Source organism: Ostrinia furnacalis, unplaced genomic scaffold (assembly GCF_004193835.3).
Source record: "Ostrinia furnacalis isolate ACB-3 unplaced genomic scaffold, ASM419383v2 OfSCF4162, whole genome shotgun sequence".
NCBI lineage: Eukaryota > Metazoa > Arthropoda > Insecta > Lepidoptera > Crambidae > Ostrinia > Ostrinia furnacalis.
Window position 1 is genome coordinate 409,350 of NW_021134401.1, and position 24,907 is coordinate 434,256.

The following is a 24,907-nucleotide window of genomic DNA, read 5'->3' on the forward strand; positions in this document are numbered from 1 at the left end:
CAGACCTGTACATACAGTCAATATTCAGAACTCTATTACCATTTCTACTATGTTTACAGTCAAGGTAGAGCTTTATTACCGTCTGAGGCGGAGCTGCGGACGAATGTCCAACTAGGACAGGGTTGGCAGTGGCACAGTGGCACGCGTGCCAATGATGGCACGCGACATAATATTTTGGGCACGCCACCAATCACAAATTCAGTAATTCAAAAGTAAATAATGTGTTTTGATTATGAGCTGTCGTATTTGCCGTCATCAGTTAGTGCCACTGTAGAGTAAGGTCGTGTCACTCACCAGTGGTGCCACTTGATAGCATTAGGTGTTAATTTAATGGCACGTGTCTATGACTACTTTAATATTTTTTTTAATAGTGGCACGTTCAAACTTAAAGGTTCGCCATCCCTGAACTAGGACAATATCTCGCGGCTCCGTTTCTTCGGGCTCTGGTGGAAACCGTCGGGTTTTAGTGGGTAGGCCCCGCCTTTAGTGGGTAGGCGGGGAGAGTCCCACATAATCCATTGACCGTCCCCATCGACCCGTATGCGCAAAGCATTTCCCGTCGTAAAAAAAGAGCCTTACCAGCGTCCATGTGCAGTATTCAATGCAATCGGACGCGTCACCGGCTTGCGGAAAGGGGAACGCCCTCCAACCATGGAAGGTATAGATTTACTGGGCGGAAAGTAAGCGCGGCAGGTCTCATCAACTCGGGCAACTCGTAGCCCACAATAAAGTGAGCCGAGGGTCGTCGAGGGATTTGTCCGGGCCACAATGCAGGGAACAACTTGAAAAAGGGATCTTCTCTCATCTGGAGGACGGGATAGGGAGTTCCCTCGAAGCCGGAGAGCAGTCCCCATCGATGAGTGGATATGTTATTTCATATTGACGATAATTACACTGCACAACAAAATTGCAACTTTTGGCTGATGATTGACTTTTATTACATGATGTTTACTAATTTGACGTCGCTGATTCTGAATCTGCCGTCCATTTTTTCGTAGCAGCTCTTGTTTACGTGTTATAGCTTTCACTCAAAAATTGCTAAATTTCAGTCTTAATTCGCCGACAGTTCAAAAAATACTATGTTTTCTTTGTATAATTTAATATGGTAGCATTAAGAAGTGTTTGTGTGAATTATCTAAATCAATTTTGTTTCATTTGCGGAGAGGATATGTTTAAATAATCCGTTTAAATGTGACAAAGTTTGTAAAATTGGCTTAAAAAAATTAGTTTGGGGACCCAGTGGAAATGAAAGATAAGCCTTGAATTCCGCAAAAGGCGTGGAAAAGATGCGTTGAGTTTTTACGTTTATAAACAAATAAGAATATGTGTAGATTAACCCTTAACCACTGACGTGTCATTTTGTTACACTAACACTGACGTACGTACGGCATACGTACGTAACTTTGAAGACCTCCTGATGTATCAATAGAGCGTAACTTTGGTGAAATTTGAATTTAAATTATTCACACATGTTTATATTAAACAGAGATAGTAAAATAAACATAGTAACATTAATAGAATAGTATGATATCGGTGAAATCCTCCAGATGTAATAAAATTTAGCTAGGCATTTTTTTTAAATCAACACAAAAATATTCGACAACACTAGGAACTTCTATTTTGGCCATATTAAAGATTAATAACAGTTTTAATCAGGCAAAAATCTCAATAGCAATAATTCACAAATTAAGTCACTTTTTAATACAGTTCATTTAGGAAGGCTATTTTCTATAGTCTTTCTTTGTTTGATGACCTGGTCACCAGTTTGCCGTGCTTCAAACTAGCTAGGAAATATGAAAATATGGTATACAATCTTCAGAAGAAGTCAAATCCAAAGCCATGAACTAAAGCTCCTTCACCATCATGATGATTGTCCTCGAAAACCGCAACTAATATGAAAATTTTCATCCACTGGATTTTTTGCTAATTTCTTCGTCATTTGTAATAATTTTTGGCGTAAATGAGTTTTTTTTATATATAGACGGCCAAGTAAATAAATTAGACTGCTAACAATTAAATTTTTCTATGGACCAACATACAAAAGCGATGTTGAAAAAGTTACACTAACACTGACGTTACGTACCACATACGTCGGGTGGTCTAGCTCTCCTACTTAGGGACGTGCTACCTATCTTTTTTCTCCCGTCGCACACGCATCTCTGGCCACTAGGAAACTACCAAAAAGGACACGCAAAAATTCCCGCACAAAATGAAGTTTTGAACGAAAAACCGTTTGACCGACGTACCACGTACGTACGTCAGTGGTTAAGGGTTAAGGTACGAAACCGCTATGATCTGAAAGGAACCATTGAACCATCGCGACGACTGTTATTTTTATTTTTGAACAAAAATGGTATTAACCAAAAAATATTGAACTAAATAGTAATTCCTTGCATACGTTTGGCATGTAGACGTCTTTTCAACCCTAAGAAGTCACCTGAACCTCATGTTGATACTTCAGATCTAAGTGAAGAACATGGCGAGCAAATCCACCAGGGCCTTTGTACGATAGAGGGACGCTATCAGGGCCACTGGAATGCACACATGATGGCTGACTGCTGTTGAATCATTCAGAAGAGCTGTCTGCCTTCAGCATCAGCAAGGAAGTCAAATAAAAGAAAGTTTTTTCAACTTAACAACTTCATAAAATAGGATCATCTCTAAAAAAAGAGTGTTTTTTTACAAAAAGACCCAAGTGTCATATTTTTTTAACCAGAGCTGATACAGATATTTCAGTCACAGATTTGAAATCGTCATTAAAAATTGGACTAATATCATGTAACATAACCCAATCATCAGAAATGCTGTTGTGCAGTGTTATGTATGTCGAGCGGTGCATGAAACGGCGAGCTTTTAAAAACGACGCCGTTTATAAAATATGGAATCGTACAAATTTTTAAACTTCTTTCTTATCAGCTCGTCGAGTGGCCTCGGGCCTGCCACAGGGACCCACCTTGGGGATGTTGACGCGCGCCCAGAACAGCTCGAGGTGCTCGCGCATCTTGGCGGGCTTGTACTTGGAGTAGAGGATGGCCAGCTCCGTGAACATGCCCATGTGCGCGCGCTCCAGCCCCAGCGCCGCCTCCAGCAGGCTGATCAGCTCGTCGAAGTGGCCTCGGTCCTGGGGAGAAGATAAAACATTCATTAATACATACATGCTATACACTCTTGACTTTTCAATATTTATGCACGCAAAGCGCAATTAATCTTAGGCTAAGGACTCACGGAGCAGTTTCCACCCGTGCCCGCACCGGTGGAGGAATAAGCATTTTATTTCCAAACTCACGGACCGGAGTTCTCTGGTTACGCACCCGCCGCGGTGCGATTGTCTCTCGCAAACTTGACGGGCGATTATCGCAAGACAGGCAGTTTTTTGAGTTCCAGAGTGCTACCACGATCGCCCGTCAACCGATCACAAAGCACGCGGGTACTTCCCGCCGAGGCTACACGTAACTGTAGCGCACGTGATCCCTACTAGTTGCCCGCAGTGAAGCCGTAAATAGCACACGCCACGGGCGTAAAAAGTGCTTAATTTTTTACATAAAATATCTGCCTTCTAAAGAAACTGCGGCCACGCAACCGCAGCAGGCGCGGGTGAACACCGCTTCGTGAATTCTTAGCCTCTGCCTGTGAATTCTTATATTCGGTGTAAGATGCAGTATATCTCGTAACATTGCCCGCCAGCCTACCGCGTCCACATTCGCGAGGTATAATGAACCTTAACACCCCAGTGTAAGGTGCAGTATTACCTGGTAGTAGTTGATGAGGTCCTCCAGCTCATCAGCGTGCACCACAATGTGTAGACCGCACATCTGCGCCAGGCGGAATTCTCCCGCGTCCACGCACGCGAAGCAAACTTCCTTCCACGTGCGCGTCGAGTTAGCCTTGCGTGCGCTGTCCACAGCACCTGGAAACCAATCAATATGGTTAGCTTCCACTTGGTTAGGACACTTAGTACAAAACCAATAGGAATCCGCGCTACGAAAGGCACATGAAAAAGCCGTTGGTCCAACAGGGTAGTTGAAATACCTAATACTAATAATCGACATACTTTTTGAGAGCTGTCAAAACGCGACGCTCCCAATGCTCCCATAGAATAAATGGGGATCCACACTGTAATTATAATTATCTCGCCAGGTAGCGGATCGTTTTTTTTTTTGTTGATATCATGGACGAACTTCCCGATTTTTTCTAGTCATCTGCCCAATTCATACCTTGGAACTCCTTGAGGTGCACGAGCGTTAGCTAGCCGCGCGAAGTTGCTGACGTTATTGTACAGCAGCTTGGCCGCGTTGTACATCATGTCGTCGAAGCAGCGGTCGCCGATCTTCTGGATGTCGGCGTGATTAGAGGCCACGAGACACTCTTCTAAATCTGCTAAGAGGCCAGTACGCGTCTCTCTAATAATACAACCAACCTTGGAACTCCTTGAGGTGCACGAGCGTGATGGCGAGCCGAGCGAAGTCGCTGACGTTATTGTACAGCAGCTTGGCCGCGTTGTACATCTTGTCGTCGAAGCAGCGGTCGCCGATCTTCCGAATGTCAGCGTGATTAGAGGCCACTCTTCTAAATCTGCTAGGCGGCCAGTACGCGTCTCTCTAATAATAAAAATAACCAACCTTGGAACTCCTTGAGGTGCACGAGCGTGATAGCTAGCCGAGCGAAGTTGCTGACGTTATTGTACAGCAGCTTGGCCGCGTTGTACATCTTGTCGTTGAAGCAGCGGTCGCCGATCTTCTGGATGTCGGCGTGGTTGGGCCCCGAGATGAATTCTTCCAAATCTGCTAAGAGGCCAGTACGCGTCTCTCTAATAATAAAAATAACTAACCTTGGAACTCCTTGAGGTGCACGAGCGTGATAGCTAGCCGAGCGAAGTTGCTGACGTTATTGTACAGCAGCTTGGCCGCGTTGTACATCTTGTCGTCGAAGCAGCGGTCGCCGATCTTCTGTATGTCGGCGTGATTAGAGGCCACGAGACACTCTTCTAAATCTGCTAAGAGGCCAGTACGCGTCTCTCTAATAATAAAAATAACCAACCTTGGAACTCCTTGAGGTGCACGAGCGTGATAGCGAGCCGGACGAAGTTGCTAACATTATTATACAGCAGCTTGGCCGCGTTGTACATCTTGTCGTCGAAGCAGCGGTCGCCGATCTTCTGGATGTCAGCGTGGTTGGAGGCCACTCTTCTAAATCTGCTAGGCGGCCAGTACGCGTCTCTCTAATAATAAAAATAACCAACCTTGGAACTCCTTGAGGTGCACGAGCGTGATAGCTAGCCGCGCGAAGTTGCTGACGTTATTGTACAGCAGCTTGGCCGCGTTGTACATCTTGTCGTCGAAGCAGCGGTCGCCGATCTTCTGGATGTCAGCGTGATTAGAGGCCACGAGATACTCTTCTAATCTGCTAAGAGGCCAGTACGCGTCTCTCTAATAATACAATAACCAACCTTGGAACTCCTTGAGGTGCACGAGCGTGATGGCTAGTCGCGCGAAGTTGCTGACGTTATTGTACAGCAGCTTGGCCGCGTTGTACATCTTGTCGTCGAAGCAGCGGTCGCCGATTTTTTGGATGTCGGCGTGGTTGGGCCCCGAGATGAATTCTTCCAAATCTGCTAGGCGGCCAGTGCGCGCGTACGCGTATATCAGCTCTGATTCGATGTATGACTCGCGTGCCTTCTTGCGTGCCATCTGGGAACGAGTATTGTTATTATAATGTGCATACTGGAGGGAGAATAGCATTGCTTGGAATTTTTATGTAGCTCTTGGACAGTAGCATCATTTCAATTTACAAATAAAAATGTAAGAGTACATTTTCACATACATGTCTAGGTTTTGCTTGGATCATACATGTCCTCTTTGGATTAATGTGTCTTGGTCAATAAATGTCGTAATGAATTTGTTTACTAATACTATAGTAATTTTATTTGTCAGTCTAGTCAGACCATACTCGTCAACAAGCAAGTGCTAATATGGATAACCCTCGTAATCCACTAGGGGCCACCAGTTGCGAGACATGACCTGGTGGCCTTTCGGAGCACAAATAATTCCAGACTTCTTACCTGGAGGTACCGCACGAGGTCTTCCCAAGACTGCTGCTCTGTAGCGGTGGCCACGACGTCCATGTAAGCGGAAGGATCATCAGCCTTGATGTAGGAGTCGATGGCTTCCTTCACGAGCCCCTGCTGTAGCTGAGCCTTGGCCAGCTGCGACCAGACGCCTAGCTTGTTGGCATAGAGCTCACCTGGAGATACCGCACGAGGTCTTCCCACGACTGCTGTTCTGTGGCGGTGGCCACGACATCCATATATGCGGAAGGATCATCAGCCTTGATGTAGGAGTCGATAGCTTCCTTCACGAGCCCCTGCTGTAGCTGAGCCTTGGCCAGCTGCGACCAGACGCCCGGCTCGTTGCAGCGCTCAGCGAACTCGTAAGCGCGCTCCAGGTCTTTCACTTGTTCTATCAACACCTGGGGATATAGAAACAACATGTTTGAGAATCAAAATAGTACTGTTTTATAAGTTTGTTTGAAATCTATAATCTGTAAGAAGAGGTAGCATCGAGTGGTATCGATTAGCCCCATGCATGATAAACACAAAAAAAAAATACAAAAAGCGATACATATTTGTTGCGCAGGCGCAACTGTTCAATTATCAAAATATCAGTGATCTAATTTCAAAATTTGCTCTTTAAACTTAGTCAAGATCGATTTTATACTTTACCTGAATGGCAGAGGTATTGACGTCGAACTTCTTGAAGATGGCGAAGGCTTCTTCGTAGAGTTCATTGTTGATCGCGATATTGGCGATGTCAGGCGCATCGTAATTGTCCAGACGGTTGATGTATTCCATTACGCGGGACCGGTCCGCCTTAATTGCTGTGAACATAAGGTTCAATTTTATACACATGCTAATAGATTAGACCCTTATTTACAATCTCAAACTTAGACGAATCTTACCTGTGAGGATAAGCAAGTTTTGCAGGTTCCTGTGGTCTGAGAACACAGAATTGTCCAGAACAATCTTCTCTAGCAGCTCAATCAGTTCATTGGGCAGGTCGGCGGTCATGAAAGCTTTCACTGTCACTGAGATATCTTCAGGATCTTGTGTTTCTGAGAGGGCTGTTTGCACGACCTGTGATTTAGAGATATATTTTTAGGAATGTTTGTTGATGATGCCCCCATGACAGTATCATAGTTTGCACCACATGACGCTTCGTTTCCTAGTATCTTAAACCATGTGACATGGAATTGCTAGTTTTAGTTCCGAGAGTGAGAACCTTTACAGATTTGGTCGGCGATTTCTAAGCTTATTACTTCTCATGAAGTAATGGTGTTATGCGGAGGAGAATCTTGCTGCAATAGCTCTGAGCGCACCCGCGACATAGTGTCTCGAATATACAATCTGATTATTAAGCGTTAAGCCATTGTTTCTGTGGTGGTAAAGCCCGGTCTCCGAGCACGTAGAATTTTGTCCAATGACCCCAAGCTACCCATCCTTATCGCTCGCGCGTAATTATATTGCTGTCGCGTCTGTGCGACGGGCGCCCGCACAGCAACATAATTACGCGCGAGCGATAAGGATGGGTAGCTTGGGGTCATTGGACGAAATTGTACGTGCTCGGCGACCAGACTATAGTGTGTCTCACCTGGTCGATGAGCTGTCGCTTGTAGGGGTTGGCCTCGGAGAGCACCTCGAGCCAGAGTTCCTGGTCGCGGCGGCGCACCAGGTAGCGCGCCTGCGTCTTGAACAGCGAGTTGTCGTTGCACACGGCGATGAGCTCGCGGTCACATTGACCCCGCTCGTATGCAACGCAAGCGAGGTGCGGGTCGCGCTTCTCGCAGTAGCGGCCCACTACGCGCGAGTCGTACCTGCAAGACATTATTATAGCTAAGCGGTTGCTCAAGACTTCTTATTGGGATAATACATTCATTCACATTACGAGGGACTAACGCTTGGCCTAGTGGTTCGCGTCAGACGCCGGTTTGAGCTCTGCTACGGACGCCCCCCAACGCACATTTTTAAACCGATCTCCAAGTGCTGCATACTATTTTTCTATACAGACGCCTCCACATGAGTTTTAACGTAGACCCTAAGATGAAACGCACGCGGGCGTTCGTACGAGACCGTAGCAGGCTACTCCGAAACGCTGTTTACGCTAGGTCTATCAGTCACCGTCGATCATGCTGGCATCGCGCTTTGAGTGAAACTGATGGCAACATTCAAAACTTCGGATAACGTTTTACGTAACTTAACAAGTATTCCCGCAGAGACCAGGGCCTGGCAGGGTACAATGTTAACAGTTTGTGCACTCACCACTGGTTCTCCTTGAGGAATCTTTCAGGGTTGTTGTTGGAGTCGATGTAGATCTTGGCGAGCGCGTTGTGTGTGGCCGGCTCGTTGCAGCCCTCGTGGACTCTGGTCTCCAACCAAGGCAGGAGGAGTTTCAATCTAGAATCAAGGTTATAACGATATAGCTTAAGATCTATTTTAGGTCATCAAGCCTACAGCTTTTCGTAAACTTTCAACAATTTATATTCCAATATGAACATTTTCAATTCAGGATTCAGTTATTTGAATTTTTTACCCACAACGAGAAAGCTGGCCTGCATATCATCCGATGAAGAGTGATGATCATGATATATTTGAGCCAATGAAAAAGCACCAGAATAATCTAAATATTCTGCATAAAAAACTTGTTGGGAAATGGACTGACTTTAGAAAAACAGGCAAGAGAAATAGTGAAATCGCAAAGGACAATCATAGTTTACCTTATGAATAATTTTTACAAATAAATTACGCACCTGTTGCGTTTCTCGACTTCAGCCACCAGCTCATCAGTTGAGAACTGCCCACGTACCACCAAGATCAGGTTCTTGATAATGTCTTCTGCGCAATCCACGTCCAGTAGCCCACCCACTACTACAGGCAACCTCGAGGGGTTTACCTAAAAATATTACATTACAATTAACTACATGAAAAACTCTGTGGATCAATTGTTGGCAGGGATTTCATTTTTCTTCTCATAATATGTTCCGGTCACATGAGATGACAACCAGTGACGGCTAAGTTGGTTCTATGGGAATGTTATTGCCAATGGATAAATACCTTTTTAACTTAATCTAAAAACAATAAGAGTTCGAAGCTAAAAATCAGCTCTTTTCTTGTGTCCAATCCATCACGTCTCGCAGAACTACATCTATCATACATAATATAGAACAGCCGGGCTAGGATGCGCGCCGTGATAAAATTTTATCGATGATTTTAGTCGACAAACGTATGGGCCTATCGAAAGATCGATAAAATGGCGCGATAAAAGCTTTTCACGGCGTTCATGCCGTTCATCCTAGGCCTACAGTACTCAGTGCCAATCTATACTAATATTATAAATGCGAAAGTAACTCTGTCTGTCTGTCTGTCTCGCTTTCACGCCTAGACCACGGAACCGATTTTGATGAAAGGACAATGTTCGTTCTCCATACATTGTTCGCCTAAAGAACCAACAATTTTGACATATTACTACCCGAAAGCGAAATAATACGATTCTGTGTGTAAGAACAATGATTCCTGATGGACACTTGCCATAAAATTAATGATTAAGAATATTAAATCACAGCGATTTTATAATATGTCGTTTATGACAACATGGCGTCTAATGTATTGTGTGAATGTATGAACACCGATTCGCGAAAAATGTTTTGTATTGTCGTCACGCCGAGTCGCAGCCAAATAGTATAAAATAATAGAACAAGTTTTAGAAATACAACTCGGCATTCCACTTTTACAATATGCCCACATATTGCACGTAAATAAACAACATGAATCGTAGGTTGTTTCCACCCTTGTCATCTGACACATGAAATAAACTCCTATTGTATTATAGATATCGAAGCCGAATCGTATATAATAATAGAATGGGTTTTGATAGTTTCGGATAAAGGCGGAGTCTAAGGGTACAATTATTCCAAACTGCAAAACTCTATGAAATCTGCAGTATACACGCCGCAGCAGCAATGCCGCGCTGCCGATTTCATAGAGTTTTGCAGTTTGCGGTCTGCGGCCCGTCTTGGAATTGTACCTTAAATCTTAATATTTGTTACCAACTTGTCTGGCATTCCCTGGCACCATCTAATATGCCAGCCTGTTTAACCTTTATCATACATAGGTGTCCTCTTAGTTGGTACATAAAGTAGCTATGTGGGTCACGCAGCATCTTGCTATTTGAATTATACCTACATTTTTGAAATTCTAATAATTCCGTAACCGAAATTATCCGAAACTTTCGGATAATCTGAAATGATTTCATATCCGTGACCGTAACCGAAACCGGTATAATATTATTCTTATATCCGTAACCGTATCCATAACCGAAACTTCATATCCTTATTATCCCTGTTACCAAGTAAGTACAAGTGCAGGCAGAGCAGGTAGTAACGGCGCGCACGCACGGGTGACTTTTGTCACAGTATGTCAACTACTAATTACTGTCATGGTGACAAAAGTTTCTGTGACTGACTGTACGGTAGTCAGTCACAGAAACTTGAATTTTGGGCACATTAGAATAATAATTTTTAACCAAGGTAGATAAAGTTAAAAACGGGATTATTTCCAAAAAACCAAAAATTGTCGACAATTACAGCAAGAATTTACCAAGTGTTATACCATTTTGGAATCCTTACTAAATGCGCCAAATTATGACGTCACATGCCACACTTGCGTAGTACTTTTTTTTTTCAGTACAGTCAGTTTAAACTAGACAAAAATTTTATTTTGAAATTTTTTTTGGGAATAATGTATTTTTTTTATCCAAGCTGGAGCAGCTGGTTTTGTAATTTTGATAACAATTTAGAGAAGCATTATTCAGGGTTACATAACAAAAAAAAAATTTGGAAAAAGTGAAGATTTGTGGCAACACGAGTAAAAAGACCGTCACCTGGAGTAGAAATTTTTGATTTTTTTTAAATGCCCATTATTTTGAAAATATGCCACATAGATTTTTTTTTATATTTTTCTGATAACCAGCATAACTTGCCTCAACACCCAGTTCCGGCTTGACGTTACATTACGGGACACCCTGTATATATAGTATACAGCTTGCTGTTGTGACGTCATACTACAACATTTGTTCAGTGTGCGCTACGCTCCCGACCTGCGAGTACGATAACAGCTGAGCGGAGCGTTTTAGCGTGACGTCACGCGTGCATAACTTTACCAAGCGAAATATTTGAGGTGCCTGTAACCGAAACGGAACCAAGGAGTAATCCAGATCGGAGTTGCGCACGGAGGCTGCGCCAGGCGAAACTCGCCCGCATGCCACAAAGCATATTGGATCTTCACCCTGTGATGTAAGGTGCATTATAGTTCACAACCTACCTGGTAGTAGTTGATGAGGTCCTCCAGCTCATCAGCGTGCACCACAATGTGTAGACCGCACATCTGTGCCAGGCGGAACTCTCCCGCGTCCACGCACGCGAAGCAAACTTCCTTCCATGTGCGCGTCGAATTAGCCTTGCGTGCGCTGTCCACAGCACCTGGAAACCAATGAATGTGGTCAGTTTTCACATGGTAAGGACAAAACCAATAGGAATCTGCGCTACGAAAGGCACATGAAAAAGCCGTTGGTCCAACAGGATATTTGAAATAATTATCATCGACATACTTTTTGAGAGCTGTCAAAACGCGACGCTCCCAATGCTCCCATAGAATAAATGGGGATCCACACTGCAATTATATCTCGCCAGGTAGCGGATCGTAATTTTTTTTTTTGTTGATATCATGGACGAACCTCGATTTTTTCTTGTCAACTGCCCAAATTCCTACCTTGGAACTCCTTGATGCAAGTTGCTGACGTTATTGTACAGCATCTTGGTAGCGTTGTACATTGTCGGCGTGATTAAGCCCTGAGATTAATTCTACTAAGTTGGCGAGGCGACCAGTGCGCGGATATCTCGCTAATAATACAATAACCAACCTTGGAACTCCTTGAGGTGCACGAGCGTGATGGCGAGCCGAGCGAAGTTGCTGACGTTATTGTACAGCAGCTTGGCCGCGTTGTACATCTTGTCGTCGAAGCAGCGGTCGCCGATCTTCTGGATGTCGGCGTGGTTGGGCCCCGAGATGAATTCTTCTAAGTCTGCTAAGAGGCCAGTACGCGTCTCTCCAATAATAATACACCAACCTTGAAACTCCTTGAGGTGCACGAGCGTGATAGCTAGCCGCGCGAAGTTGCTGACGTTATTGTACAGCAGCTTGGCCGCGTTGTACATCTTGTCGTCGAAGCAGCGGTCGCCGATCTTCTGGATGTCGGCGTGGTTGGGCCCCGAGATGAACTCTTCTAAGTCTGCTAGGCGGCCGGTGCGCGCGTATGCGTATATCAGCTCCGATTCGATGTATGACTCGCGTGCCTTCTTGCGCGCCATCTGGGAACAAGTATTAGGTTATTATAATGGGTATACTGGATGGAGGATTGCGTACCTTTGAGCATAGAGTTCATTGCAGTACAATGATTTTTTATATAGCTCTTGGACAGCAACAATGGTAATGGGTTATTAAAATGTGGAGGAAGGATAGCGTACCTAATTTGAGCATAGAGTTCTTTGTAGTACAATTAATTTTTATATAGCTCTTGGACAGTAGCATAATTCAGTTTACAAATAAAAATATAAGAGTACATTTTCACAAACATGTCTTGGTTTTGCTTGGATCACACATGTCCTCTTTGAATTACCGTACTTGGTCAGAATTAAAATACGATTTATCAATCTGAAGGTATAAAGAAAATAATATTATGTTGTAAGTTGTTTTGAATGTCTAGTCAGAACTTACTCGTAAACAAGTGCTAATATCCTCGTATTCACTAGGGGCCACCAGTTGCGAGACATGACCTGGTGGCCTTTCGGAGCACAAATAATTCCATACTTCTTACCTGGAGGTACCGCACGAGGTCTTCCCAAGACTGCTGTTCTGTGGCGGTGGCCACGACGTCCATATATGCGGAAGGATCATCAGCCTTGATGTAGGAGTCGATTGCTTCCTTCACGAGCCCCTGCTGTAATTGGGCCTTGGCGAGCTGCGACCAAACGCCCGGCTCATTGCAGCGCTCAGCGAACTCGTAAGCGCGCTCCAGGTCTTTCACTTGTTCTATCAACACCTGGTGATACAGAAACAAGATGGATTAGAGACGCGATGAGAAATAATATAGCATTGTTTATAGTTTTGTTTAGAAGAGGTTTACTACCACTCAATGTATGGCAATGAATATAATTTTCGTCTATGACAGTCAATCTCATTCAAAAGCAATAAATTGCCAATAAACGATACTTATTTGTTGCCCAGGCGCAATCGTTCAATATCTGAATATCAATTAATACTCTTATTTCCAATTTAGCTCTTTAAACTGTAAGTTTAAATAGATTTTATACTTTACCTGAATGGCAGAGGTATTGACGTCGAACTTCTTGAAGATGGCGAAGGCTTCTTCGTAGAGTTCATTGTTGATCGCGATATTGGCGATGTCAGGCGCATCGTAATTGTCCAGACGGTTGATGTATTCCATTACGCGGGACCGGTCCGCCTTAATTGCTGTGAACATAAGGTTCAATTTTATACACATGCTAATAGATTAGACCCTTATTTACAATCTCAAACTTGGACGAATCTTACCTGTGAGGATAAGCAAGTTCTGCAGGTTCCTGTGGTCTGAGAACACAGAGTTGTCCAGGACAATCTTTTCTAGCAGCTCAATCAGTTCATTGGGCAGGTCGGCGGTCATGAAGGCTTTCACTGTCACTGAGATATCTTCAGGATCTTGTGTTTCTGAAAGAGCTGTTTGCACGACCTGTAATGAAGAGATATTTTAGGAATGTTTGTTGATGGTGCCACCATGACAGCATCATAGTTTGTACCATATGACGCTTCATCGTTTTCTAATATCTTAAACCATGTGACATGGAATTGCTAGTTTTATTTCCGAGAGTGAGAACCTTTTCAGATTTGCTCGGCGATTTCGAAACTTATTACTTCTCATGAAGTATTGATGTTATGTGGAGGAGAATCTGAGCGCACCCGCGAGTGTCTTGAACATATCATCTGATTATTAAGCGTTAAAGCATTGTTTCTGTGGTGGTAAAGCCCGGTCTCCGAGCACGTAGAATTTTGTCCAATGTCCCCAAGCTACCCATCATTATCGCTCGCGCGCAATTATATTGCTGTCGCGACTGTGCGACGGGCGCCCGCACAGCAACATAATTACGCGCGAGCGATAAGGATGGGTAGCTTGGGGTCATTGGACGAAATTGTACGTGCTCGGCGACCAGACTATAGTGTGTCTCACCTGGTCGATGAGCTGTCGCTTGTAGGGGTTGGCCTCGGAGAGCACCTCGAGCCAGAGCTCCTGGTCGCGGCGGCGCACCAGGTAGCGCGCCTGCGTCTTGAACAGCGAGTTGTCGTTGCACACGGCGATGAGCTCGCGGTCACATTGGCCCCGCTCGTATGCAACGCATGCTAAGTGCGGGTCGCGCTTCTCGCAGTAGCGGCCCACTACGCGCGAGTCGTACCTGCATGTAACAAAAAGTAAGTGGCTCAAGACTTGCAGATTCTAATGAGAGAATGAGGGTTTTCGCGAATTGAAGATCCGCTAGATGGCGGGACGTGGATCTGGGGTCTGACTGCAGCGTGATTGGTGGATTTTGACATATCTGTCAATGTCATGTCAAAAATAACCAATCATGCAGCATTTGGACCTCGCGACTACGTATTGCCATCTGGCGGATTTTTCATTCGCGAAAACCCTCATTGAGATTTGGATGATGTAGGACGGGGGACTGCCGCCTGGCCTAGTGGTTCACGATCCAGACTACTTTGGACGGATGTCCGACGCGGGCCTGCGCGCATATTAATGCTCGTGGCGTGCGGCCGCCCCACGCCACGCGTGTTCAAACCCATCTACAGCGTGTATAGAGAAATCTTGCGCCTACGCGAATTCTAGCTTAGACTCTAATTACGCGAGCATTCGCCATTCTTATGTGACCGCAGCAGGGCTACTCCGAAACGCTGTTTACGTAGTTTCGAGTCTGACTGTCACCTTCGCTTTTGCTGTCATCTCGCTTTGCCTGAGAGGGATGGGAGGGAGAGGGAAACATCGGATAACGTTTTTCTGAGTAACCCCCGCAGAGACATGCAGGGTAAAATGTTAATGTTTACTAGTCTATGCACTAGGGTGGTCCTTATTCCTACGAAAAAAATTTTTTTTCTTATATTTTGCGGGGCACCACGTAATTTGAATATATATCATATGAAAGTCTTTCATTATTTTTTTCTTAATTTTTAAAAGACATTTAGGGGTCGCTACCAAGGTTTGAATTTTAAGTNTAGTAGATATAAGTCACCTTCTGCACGTAGATCTCGATGTACTTCTGCAGGCTGTTGCGGTAGAGATACAGCACGAGATCGTGCACGAAGTCGAAGCGGTCGCACACGATGATGAGCGGCAGCTGGTCCGGCAGCTTGGCTTCTTTCAAAAAGTTCTTCACGCGCTCCGCGTTGTAGCAGTTCGATTCCCGGCAGATGCGCTCGACTTCCTTGATCTGTCCGGTCTTGCAGGCGGCCTGGTAAGATAATGTTTCGAGATTAGTAACATTGCAAGAACAAAGCAGGCCTTACTACCTCTCCCTCAATTTCTCCTGGTTGTCGTAAAAACGACTAAGGAATAAATATGTGAACAACAGGCCTCTCTAACCTATCTGGTTAACGTGGCCCTTCCCCACGTAGGCCAAATCATGCTATAACTGTTAAATTTTTCAATCAAAAGTCGACAATGGCGACAAAAAAGTCAATTACAATACATGAACTGTCTTTCTTCATATTCAAGATCAGCTTGACCCTTGGTTTACATAAAATAGTCATCAATTGCAAGAAATATCAACAACAGATGGATATAAAAGCTTAAAGAGGACCATCATACTTATTTGTAGCATTAAAACACAAAACTACGTACCTGAATATACTTGAAGTGCACTTCAGAATCCTGGCTGAAGTTGACAATAGATCCGAGGAAGTAGAACAGGCCCTCATAAGTCTTGAAGCTCTCGAACAGTTCGATAAGCGCCTTGGTAGTCAGTTGCTCGTGGTATTTTGTGGCGATTTGCACACAGATCTGGAGGTTCTGTCTGATGTTGGCTTGGAGCATGGCCTTGAGGCATTCGAGCGAGTCTTCCACTGAGAGACTGCCGAAGTAAGAGACTAGCCAATCGGCGGATAGGAGGTGGGTGTGGACCTGTAAATGTAATAAAAGTAACATTAGTAATTCGTAAGACATAATTTTCGTTTCTACAGTTGCTTATACAATGTATTTTAATATGAAGTTTGGCTACAAGATGGCGTTGATACTTTCTCTAAAACTCGGTGTTTAAGTTTTTAGCCAATCTCTACAAACCTCCATCCAGAAGGTGGACCGACGACCTCATAAAAGTAGCTAGCAGGAACTAGGAAGGCGCTGGATGCAGGCCGCTACCAACCGCGCGATATGGAAATCATTGGAGGAGGCCTATGTTCAGCAGTGGACGTCCTGTACCTGAAATGTGATGATGATACAAACCTACCGAGTTTTTTATAAATGTGGGTTATTAAGTTGAGGAATTTCCAATTACTAACTCGGTAACCTGCAACCTGATCGAGCTCGCGAATCTCCCCGCGTTCACCTCGTCCTTACCTAGAGCGTCGATGTGACGTCACGGCCACCAGTTAACTCGATCGAGTTGTACACGAGTGATATTTTATTGAACCTGATTAGCCGCGTCCACATCGGGCGCATAGGCTCGCTTGACATTCTGCTCGCTCTGGTCTCCAGTGAGCAGGACAGGATGTCAAGCGTGCCTCGCGAACCCATGCGGCTATTTTTTTTTATACACAACNGTGCCCCGGGGATAATTCAAAAGTCCAAAAATAAGGACCACCCTACTATGCACTCACCACTGGTTCTCCTTGAGGAATCTTTCAGGGTTATTGTTGGAGTCGATGTAGATCTTGGCGAGCGCGTTGTGTGTGGCCGGCTCGTTGCAGCCCTCGTGGACTCGGGTTTCCAACCAAGGCAGGAGGAGTTTCAATCTGCAATCAAGGTTATAATGGTTATTGATATGTTATAGTCAAACCTCGAAGTTCCGGCACTCCTAGGTTTGACTAGTCAGTCCTCAGGTCTGACTAGAAGTCTTAGTCAAAGCCCAAACATTTCGGCCTTTGACTAAATAATGTTAGTTAAACCTAGGAGTAACTAATTTGGTCAGGCAAAGGTCGAAACTCAATTTAATGAAATCGGGGTTTGACTAGTCAAACCTCAATGAAGACTAAACTAAACTATACTTCATTCTGATCTTGAACTTATTGCATAGGCGTTACGGTCGGTTTTCACGCGCACGCGCAGCTGTCTCTTTAGGTGAAGGTACGAGTAACTAAACTTATTTACTGAGGCTGTTTGTCAGTGTTTCTAGATCGATCTTGAAATTACTAATTTTTAGGGTTCTGTTACCTTAAATTAAAGGATAAAGAGTTAAAATGCGACCCTTAGCGACAACCTTTAGCGAAGTCATAGTAGACTTCGCTAAAGGTTGTCTGTCACCAAGCTCGTATCTCATGAATCATTCTCAAAATATTTAGTTTTTTATTCACCTTAAAAATAAATAGTTTTAGTTATTATCTTGCTGTGTACCTACTTGCATCGAATAAATATTTTTCTTTCTTTCTTTCATTTAAGAGGGGCTCCCATACAGCAAACGTGACTTGTTGCAGTTTTCTACTCGATATTAAAACGTAAACAGGTGAACCCTTGAAATAATCACATAATATTTAGTTGCATATCTATTTTAAAAATAAATCATAAAATTAAAATAAAATAAATTTTTATGGGGGGCTCCCATACAACAACAAAGTCTTACGGAACCCTTCGTGAGCGAATCCGACTCGCACTTGGCTGGTTTTCTATTTGCCGTCTACTTTTGACCGAGTCTGCCAGTCGTTTCTAGGATTGACTAGGCAAAGCCCGAAAGAGATTATTTTAGTTTCGACGTTTGACTGAACAGTTTAGGCACTTCTAGGTTTGACTTAGTCAAAGGCCGAAATAAGAATTCACTTCGAGGTTTGCCTGAAGGCCTTGGTCAAACCTAGGATAGACCAGTCATTCCGCGAAGAGACTGCATATCGACCTTTGACTATGACAGATACATAATTTAAATCGATTTTAGGTCATCAAACCTACAAGTAACAGCAGGTTTACATAAACTTTCAATAAAAATACTTTCAGTTTAGGACTCTTATTTGATTTTTTTACCCACAACGAAGTTGCCGGCCTGCATATCATCCGATGTCTTCATCGGATGATATGCAGATAAGAGTGATATCATGATATATTTGAGTCAATGAAAAAGCACCAGAATAATCTAAATATTCTGCATAAAAAAACTTGTTGGGAAGTCAACTGACTTTAGAAAAACAGGTAAGAGAAATAGTGAAATCGCAATGAACAACCATAGTTTAAAGTGCCTAACTTACGAATATATTTTTTAAATTATTTACGCACCTGTTGCGTTTCTCGACTTCAGCCACCAGCTCATCCGTGGAGAACTGCCCTCGTACCACCAAGATCAGGTTCTTGATGATGTCTTCTGCGCAATCCACGTCCAGTAGCCCGCCCACTACTACAGGCAACCTCGAGGGGTTTACCTAAAATATTACATTACAATTAATTATTTGAAAAACTGTTTGTGGATCATCAGGGATTCTATTTTTCTTATCTCATATATTCCGGGATTATGAGGTGACAACCAGTGACGGCTAAGTAGGTTCTATGGGAATGTTATTGCCAATGGATGAACACCTTTTCGACTTAATCTAAAAATAGGAGTTCGAAGCTAAAAATCAGCTCTTTTCTTGTGTCCAATCCATTACGTCTCGCAGAACTGCATCTATCATACATAATGTAGAACAGCCGGGCTAGAATGCGCGGCGTGATAAAATCTTATCGATGATTTTAGAAGTATGAGCCTATCGCGAAAAATCGATAAAATGGCGCGATAAAAGCTTATCACAGCGTGTATCCTTTTTTTTCGTCAGAAAATGCATGAAATTACATACCCACTGGCCCGGAGGAACCAGTGGGTTATGTGAGGCTCTCCCTGTTGGATGGGCAGGGTCTTCTCACTAAAACCTGACTGTGTCCTCCCAAAGTCTTTAGGACGGAACTGCGAGTTATTATCCGAGCTGGACGGCCTAGACCTACTAGAGCAGGGTTTCCCAATTTTTTTTTGCCAAGGAACCCTAATTGATTATACTTTTCCTAGCGGAACCCTACTTTGATAAATGGAAATTTAATTGAAAAATAATAAAGTTTTTATGCAATTATTTGTAAACAAGTCGGTCACCTTCTGCACGTAGATCTCGATGTACTTCTGCAGGCTATTGCGGTAGAGATACAGCACGAGATCGTGCACGAAGTCGAAGCGGTCGCACACGATGATGAGCGGCAGCTGGTCCGGCAGCTTGGCTTCTTTCAGGAAGTTCTTCACGCGTTCGGCGTTGTAGCAGTTCGATTCCCGGCAGATGCGCTCCACTTCCTTGATCTGTCCGGTCTTGCAGGCGGCCTGGTAATTTTGATATGAAATTAGTAACAATTTAAAAGCAAAGTAGACCCTATAATATAACCTATCGCTCACTTTCCCCGTGGCTGTCGTAAAAAGAACATATGTGTGAACATCAGGCCTCTCCAACCCATCTGGTCAACGTGGGGAGTATAGACCAAATGATGCAGGGACATACTTTTAAAGGTATTTCAATCATAAATCGACAATGGCAACAACAATACTGTCTTTCTTCAGATTCAAAATCAGCGTAACTCTAAGTTTACTTAATAGTCATCAGTCGACAGTATTATGGCAACAGACAAATATAAAAAGCTTAAAGAGGACCATTGTACTTGTTTGTAGCATTAAAACTCATACACACCTGAATATACTTGAAGTGCACTTCAGAATCCTGGCTGAAGTTGACAATAGATCCGAGGAAGTAGAACAGGCCCTCATAAGTCTTGAAGCTCTCGAACAGTTCGATAAGCGCCTTGGTAGTCAGTTGCTCGTGGTATTTTGTGGCGATTTGCACGCAGATCTGAAGGTTCTGTCTGATGTTGGCTTGGAGCATGGCCTTGAGGCATTCGAGCGAGTCTTCTACTGAGAGGCTGCCGAAGTAAGAGACCAGCCAGTCGGCGGATAGGAGGTGGGTGTGGACCTGTAAATGTAATAAAAGTAACATTAGCAATTCGTAAGACACAATTTTCGTTGCTACAGTTGCTTATACAATGTATTTTAATATGAAGTTTGGGTACTAGGGATGGCCTAGTACCCAAACATCATATTAACTTGTTCAAACTTTCTCTAAAGCTAAAGTGTCTAAATTTTTGCCAATCTCTACAAAGCTCCACCCACAGGGACGTCCTCCCAGAAGGTGGAGCGACGACCTCGTAAAGGTAACAGGAAGGCGCTGGATGCAGGACGCTACCAACCGCGCACTATAGAAATCATTGGGGGCTTATGATCAGCAGTGGACGTTCAGTGGCTGAAATTATGATGATATAAACCTATTGAGTTTTTAATAAATGTGGGCGATTGAGTTGAGGAATTTCTAATTACTAACTCGGTAGTCATCTTCGTTGACTGTCATTGTAAGACGACAGTATCCTACAACCTGATCGAGCCCGCGAATCTCCCCGCGTTCATCCCGTCCGTACCAGTGTAAATGTGACGTCACGGCCGCCAGTACACTCGATCAGGTTGTACACGCTGTGATATTTCCTTGAACCTGATTAGCGGCGGCCACATAGGGCGCATAGGCTCGCGAGACACGCTTGACATCCTGCTCACTCTGGTCTCGAGCGAGCAGGACAGGATATCAAGCGTACCTCGCGAACCCATGCGGCTATTTTTTTTTATACACAACGAGGAAGCTCTTGGTCTGTATCTCACCTGATGATCAGGCCAAAGGTGGAAGCGAGCTTCACCCGGAATCCTCAACCACGGAGGAACTGGATATCTTACCTCTAACTGCCGGAACACAACAATGCTGTTAACATTGTTGTTATGGCGACAGACTTAGGCAAGATGGTGGTAGCTAGCCAGGCGGACTTAGAACAAGCCCTACCACCAAACCGAACAGAAAAATCTGCACGCACTAGGAATCGAACCCGGGACCTCTGCGTCTGAAGCAGGTGGTCTTACCACTAGACCACAGAGGCGGTTAGATATTTATGCACTTACCACGGCGCGCTTGATGTCATATAGATCGGTGTAGTGCTCAAGCGCACGTTGCAGTAGTCCTGCCTTCTCGCACAGCTGCGCCACGTGCGCGCGGTCGTAGTGCGTGAACATCGCGTTGCCGAGGATCGCGTCTGCCACTTGGGGAGCTGACATCAGGTTCATTTCCAGCAACCTAGGTAGAGGAATGGTTAGGTTAGAATAAAGACAAATAACAGGACCGGTCGTTATGGAAAGCTTTAAAGGGAGGCCTGTACAGTGGACGTAATTTGGCTGAAACGAAAGAAATAAAAATAAGACTACAAGAAAAGGGCGTGCGTAGATAGATCAACCGTCTGTGATAAGCCACGTCCACAACTCGCATATTTTGCTCACTCAAGAGCAAAGTGAGCAGCATGGTGGTAGGCACCTGGTGTAGACGCGGCTTTAAATGTTTTTAACGCAGGCACAAGCGTTTGCGCAGTTGTCAAGAAGCGCCGCATCTTGTCTACATCGTCTGTTGGCTAACAATAATACAGACGCATTTACGACCTATAGCCCCATAATCAATCAAGTCAAATATCTTCAAGCTCAAAAAACATTTCTTTAACCACAATTTGGCAGATCACCTATTCGCTGGACTGTCAAGTAAAATCGGTGGAAAACCACGTATCTGATTGCACCAGGCAGTCTACCAATTAGGAGAGATTGCGAGAGATAGTGCGGAGTGGTATCCGCCTCTACAACCGTCGTGAACACCTCAACGTGACCACAATGTGAATAAGAAACAGAACTACATCATATTATTGAGTTGATGACTGACCTGGTCTGCAGCGGCCCTTCCTCCGGGCGGTTGTTCTTCAGCGCGTCGAGCAGGAAGGCGGTGCACTGCTGCACCATGTTCTGCTCCATGAACACGTCCACGATCTGGTTGATGTCTGCCAGCGGCGGGTCTTCAGCCACCAGCATGCCAGCAAAGCCCGCGCCTTGATCGGGGCTCGAACGCATCACCGAGCGGAGTAGGAAGATGTAGTCGGGGGTGTAGCCCACCTGCAAAGTAAATAATTTATTTTATTTATTTATTTAAGGCCTGATTTTTCAATCGTCAGATAACTTTTAACTGAAGAATAAGTTTGGCACTTTGACAGGTTTAGTATAGATGACCCACGCTGAACTGTCCCGCCAAACTCAATGACAGGGGGGCGCTACCATCGTTCAACTATATGGTTTCCAACATGGCAAAAATCGGAACCAGCGATCCGGTATTGACGGTGGCGCCCCACTGTCAATGTCATCGATAGGACAGTCCAGTATTTTGGAACTATATGGGAAATATGCCAAAGTGACAAACTTATTCTTCAGTTAAAAGTTATCCGACGATTGATAAATCAGCCCTAAGACGTACAAAACAGGTTACAGCCAAAATATGATTAACAAATACAGTACGATTTTATGGACTAGGTTGTTTCATATTGTTGTGGCGTGAAGCTTTTGTTTGTTGACAGATGTAGACAAGACGAATGATGCCTTTAATTTTGAATACGGACTCTACAGGGTGTTAGGTAAATGGGTATATGAGCCGACACTAGCCCATGTTAACATGGTCATATAAATGGTATGGTGAAGTCAGAAATTTGATATCATCATTTTAATTATTTTAATTTTCATACAATAAATTTTATAAAAATCCGATTTGTATAAAGGGCTACACTAGCGTCTTCACCGAGCGGAGTAGGAAGATGTAGTTGGGAGTGTAGGACACCTGGGAAATAAATTATTCTCAGTACTGGCCCATTTATTGCCCCGAAGCAGTGGTAGGGTTAATACTGGGACGTGTAAAACAGCTTTTTTGAAGCCAAATATAAGATTAATTTTGATTCATATTGTTGCGGCTTCAAGCTTTCAGCGATGCCTTTAGTTTTGAATGAGGACTTTTTAAGGGACCCCCAACACTAGCGCCTTTTGAGCGTCGTCATCTTGCCAGTGCACGCGCATTATCGACAAGTGGCGCTACGCAGCGGCTTTACGTCCGCGCGGCGTCGTTTGGCAACACGACGTACGTATATTTGACTGAACTATAAAAAGCAACATAACATCAAAACATGATGTAAAAAAATTCTGCTAACAGCAAAATGAGAGAGTAAAATGGTATATGTTCAGGTATAATTAGCTATTTTGGCATTTACCCAGTTTTATTATTGTTTACAAAAAATAAAGTTATGCTACGTAATAACTGTTTTTCAGATAACTAGATATTTTTTAAAGACAATGTGATGTAATTTCAAAGAAAAATATCTGGCAAATGTATATCTATAGCTCTAGCACTTAACTTAGTCAGTCCCTGATGTATGGGAGCGGCACGGGAGGGGTGACAGTGACATATTATGACGTAATAGAGCATACAGACATTTGCTGACATTTGACGTAACAAAAAGCACCCTCCCGTGGCGTTCCCATATCTCAGGCGCTGAGTTATGCGCTAGAATCCCAACTAATATTATAAATGCGAAAGTAACTCTGTCTGTCTGTCTGTCTGTCTGTCTGTTACGCTTTCCCGCTTAAACCTCGCAACCGATTTTGATGAAATTTGGCATAGAGATAGTTTGAGTCCCGGGAAAGAACATAGGATAGTTTTTATCCCGGTTTTTGAAACAGGGACGCGCGCGATAAAGTTTTTCTGTGACAGACAAAATTCCACGCGGGCGAAGCCGCGGGCGGAAAGCTAGTTAATAATAATTTATATTTTAGCACTGTATTCTTCCTTGTCATATGATTCGACACGCTTACCTTCTTCGCGTACAGCACGATCTTCTGGAACTGGGCCCAGCTCTTCGGAGCATTCCAGTTTCTCCTCTTTGAGCCACTTCTCTAGAAGCTGCTTCACGTTACATTGACTGGCTAGACCCTAGAAGTACTATATCCGTACCTTCTTCGCGTAGAGCACGATCTTCAGGAACTGGGCCCAGCTCTTCGGAGCATTCCAGTTTCTCCTCTTTGAGCCACTTCTCTAGAAGCTGCTTCACGTTACATTGACTGGCTAGACCCTAGAGGTAGTATATCCGTACCTTCTTCGCGTACAGCACGATCTTCTGGAACTGGGCCCACTNTAGCCTTGGGGGAGGCCTTGGTCTAGTGGACGTCATTTGGCTGAAACGAAAGAAATAAAAATAAGACTACAAGAAAAGGGCGTGTGTAGATCAACTGTCTGTGATAAGCCACGTCTACAACTTACATATCCTGCTCAATCAAGAACATTGAGCAGGATGGCGGCAGGCGCATGGTGTAAACGCGGCTTTAAACGTATTTTCGACGGAAGCGCAAGCGTTTGCGTAGTGTTTATAGTTCGGCAACTTCATACGCGATCGTAATTTCATGGTGACAGACAGTGGCGGGGACTTATGATGGTCACGAACATGCTGAGGTGGATTCCTGTCAAGAAGCGGGACGCCGCATCTTGCCTACGTCGTCCGTCTGTTGGCTAAGTATTGGCACTTCTACGACTGTCACCCGGTGACCGTGCAGAGACTGCGTCTAATATAGCAGACGCATTTACAGCGTATGGCGCCTTATTCAAGCCACTTTAAAATCTACTCTAACAACACATATGCCTTATTTAGAGTGGACCCAGGCGCAGGCGCATGTT

The 24,907-nt window shown here is 44.2% G+C and overlaps 1 protein-coding gene across 5 annotated transcripts in view; it reads right to left on the reverse strand.

Annotated features, from left to right (window-relative positions):
- Chc (clathrin heavy chain) overlaps positions 1-24,907 on the reverse strand; it is a 47,899-nt gene that overhangs the window by 11,017 nt on the left and 11,975 nt on the right. For 2 of the 5 annotated variants that reach the window (XM_028313231.1, XM_028313234.1), the window contains 12 exons: positions 21,289-21,460; positions 15,990-16,268; positions 15,382-15,600; positions 8,800-8,942; positions 8,312-8,446; positions 7,644-7,866; positions 6,955-7,129; positions 6,719-6,873; positions 6,241-6,465; positions 5,447-5,687; positions 3,750-3,907; positions 2,954-3,121 (listed from right to left, as the gene is read on the reverse strand). In XM_028313231.1, coding sequence (XP_028169032.1) covers positions 2,954-3,121; positions 3,750-3,907; positions 5,447-5,687; positions 6,241-6,465; positions 6,719-6,873; positions 6,955-7,129; positions 7,644-7,866; positions 8,312-8,446; positions 8,800-8,942; positions 15,382-15,600; positions 15,990-16,268; positions 21,289-21,460 — 2,293 coding nt within the window. Of the gene's footprint in view, positions 1-2,953; positions 3,122-3,749; positions 3,908-5,239; positions 5,364-5,446; positions 5,688-6,240; positions 6,466-6,718; positions 6,874-6,954; positions 7,130-7,643; positions 7,867-8,311; positions 8,447-8,799; positions 8,943-11,368; positions 11,527-12,173; positions 12,415-12,920; positions 13,146-13,421; positions 13,577-13,657; positions 13,833-14,327; positions 14,551-15,381; positions 15,601-15,989; positions 16,269-16,963; positions 17,099-18,563; positions 18,707-19,404; positions 19,624-19,984; positions 20,264-21,288; positions 21,461-24,907 lie in introns of all 5 variants that reach the window. The other 3 variants (XM_028313233.1, XM_028313232.1, XM_028313235.1) reach the window with 3 other exon arrangements.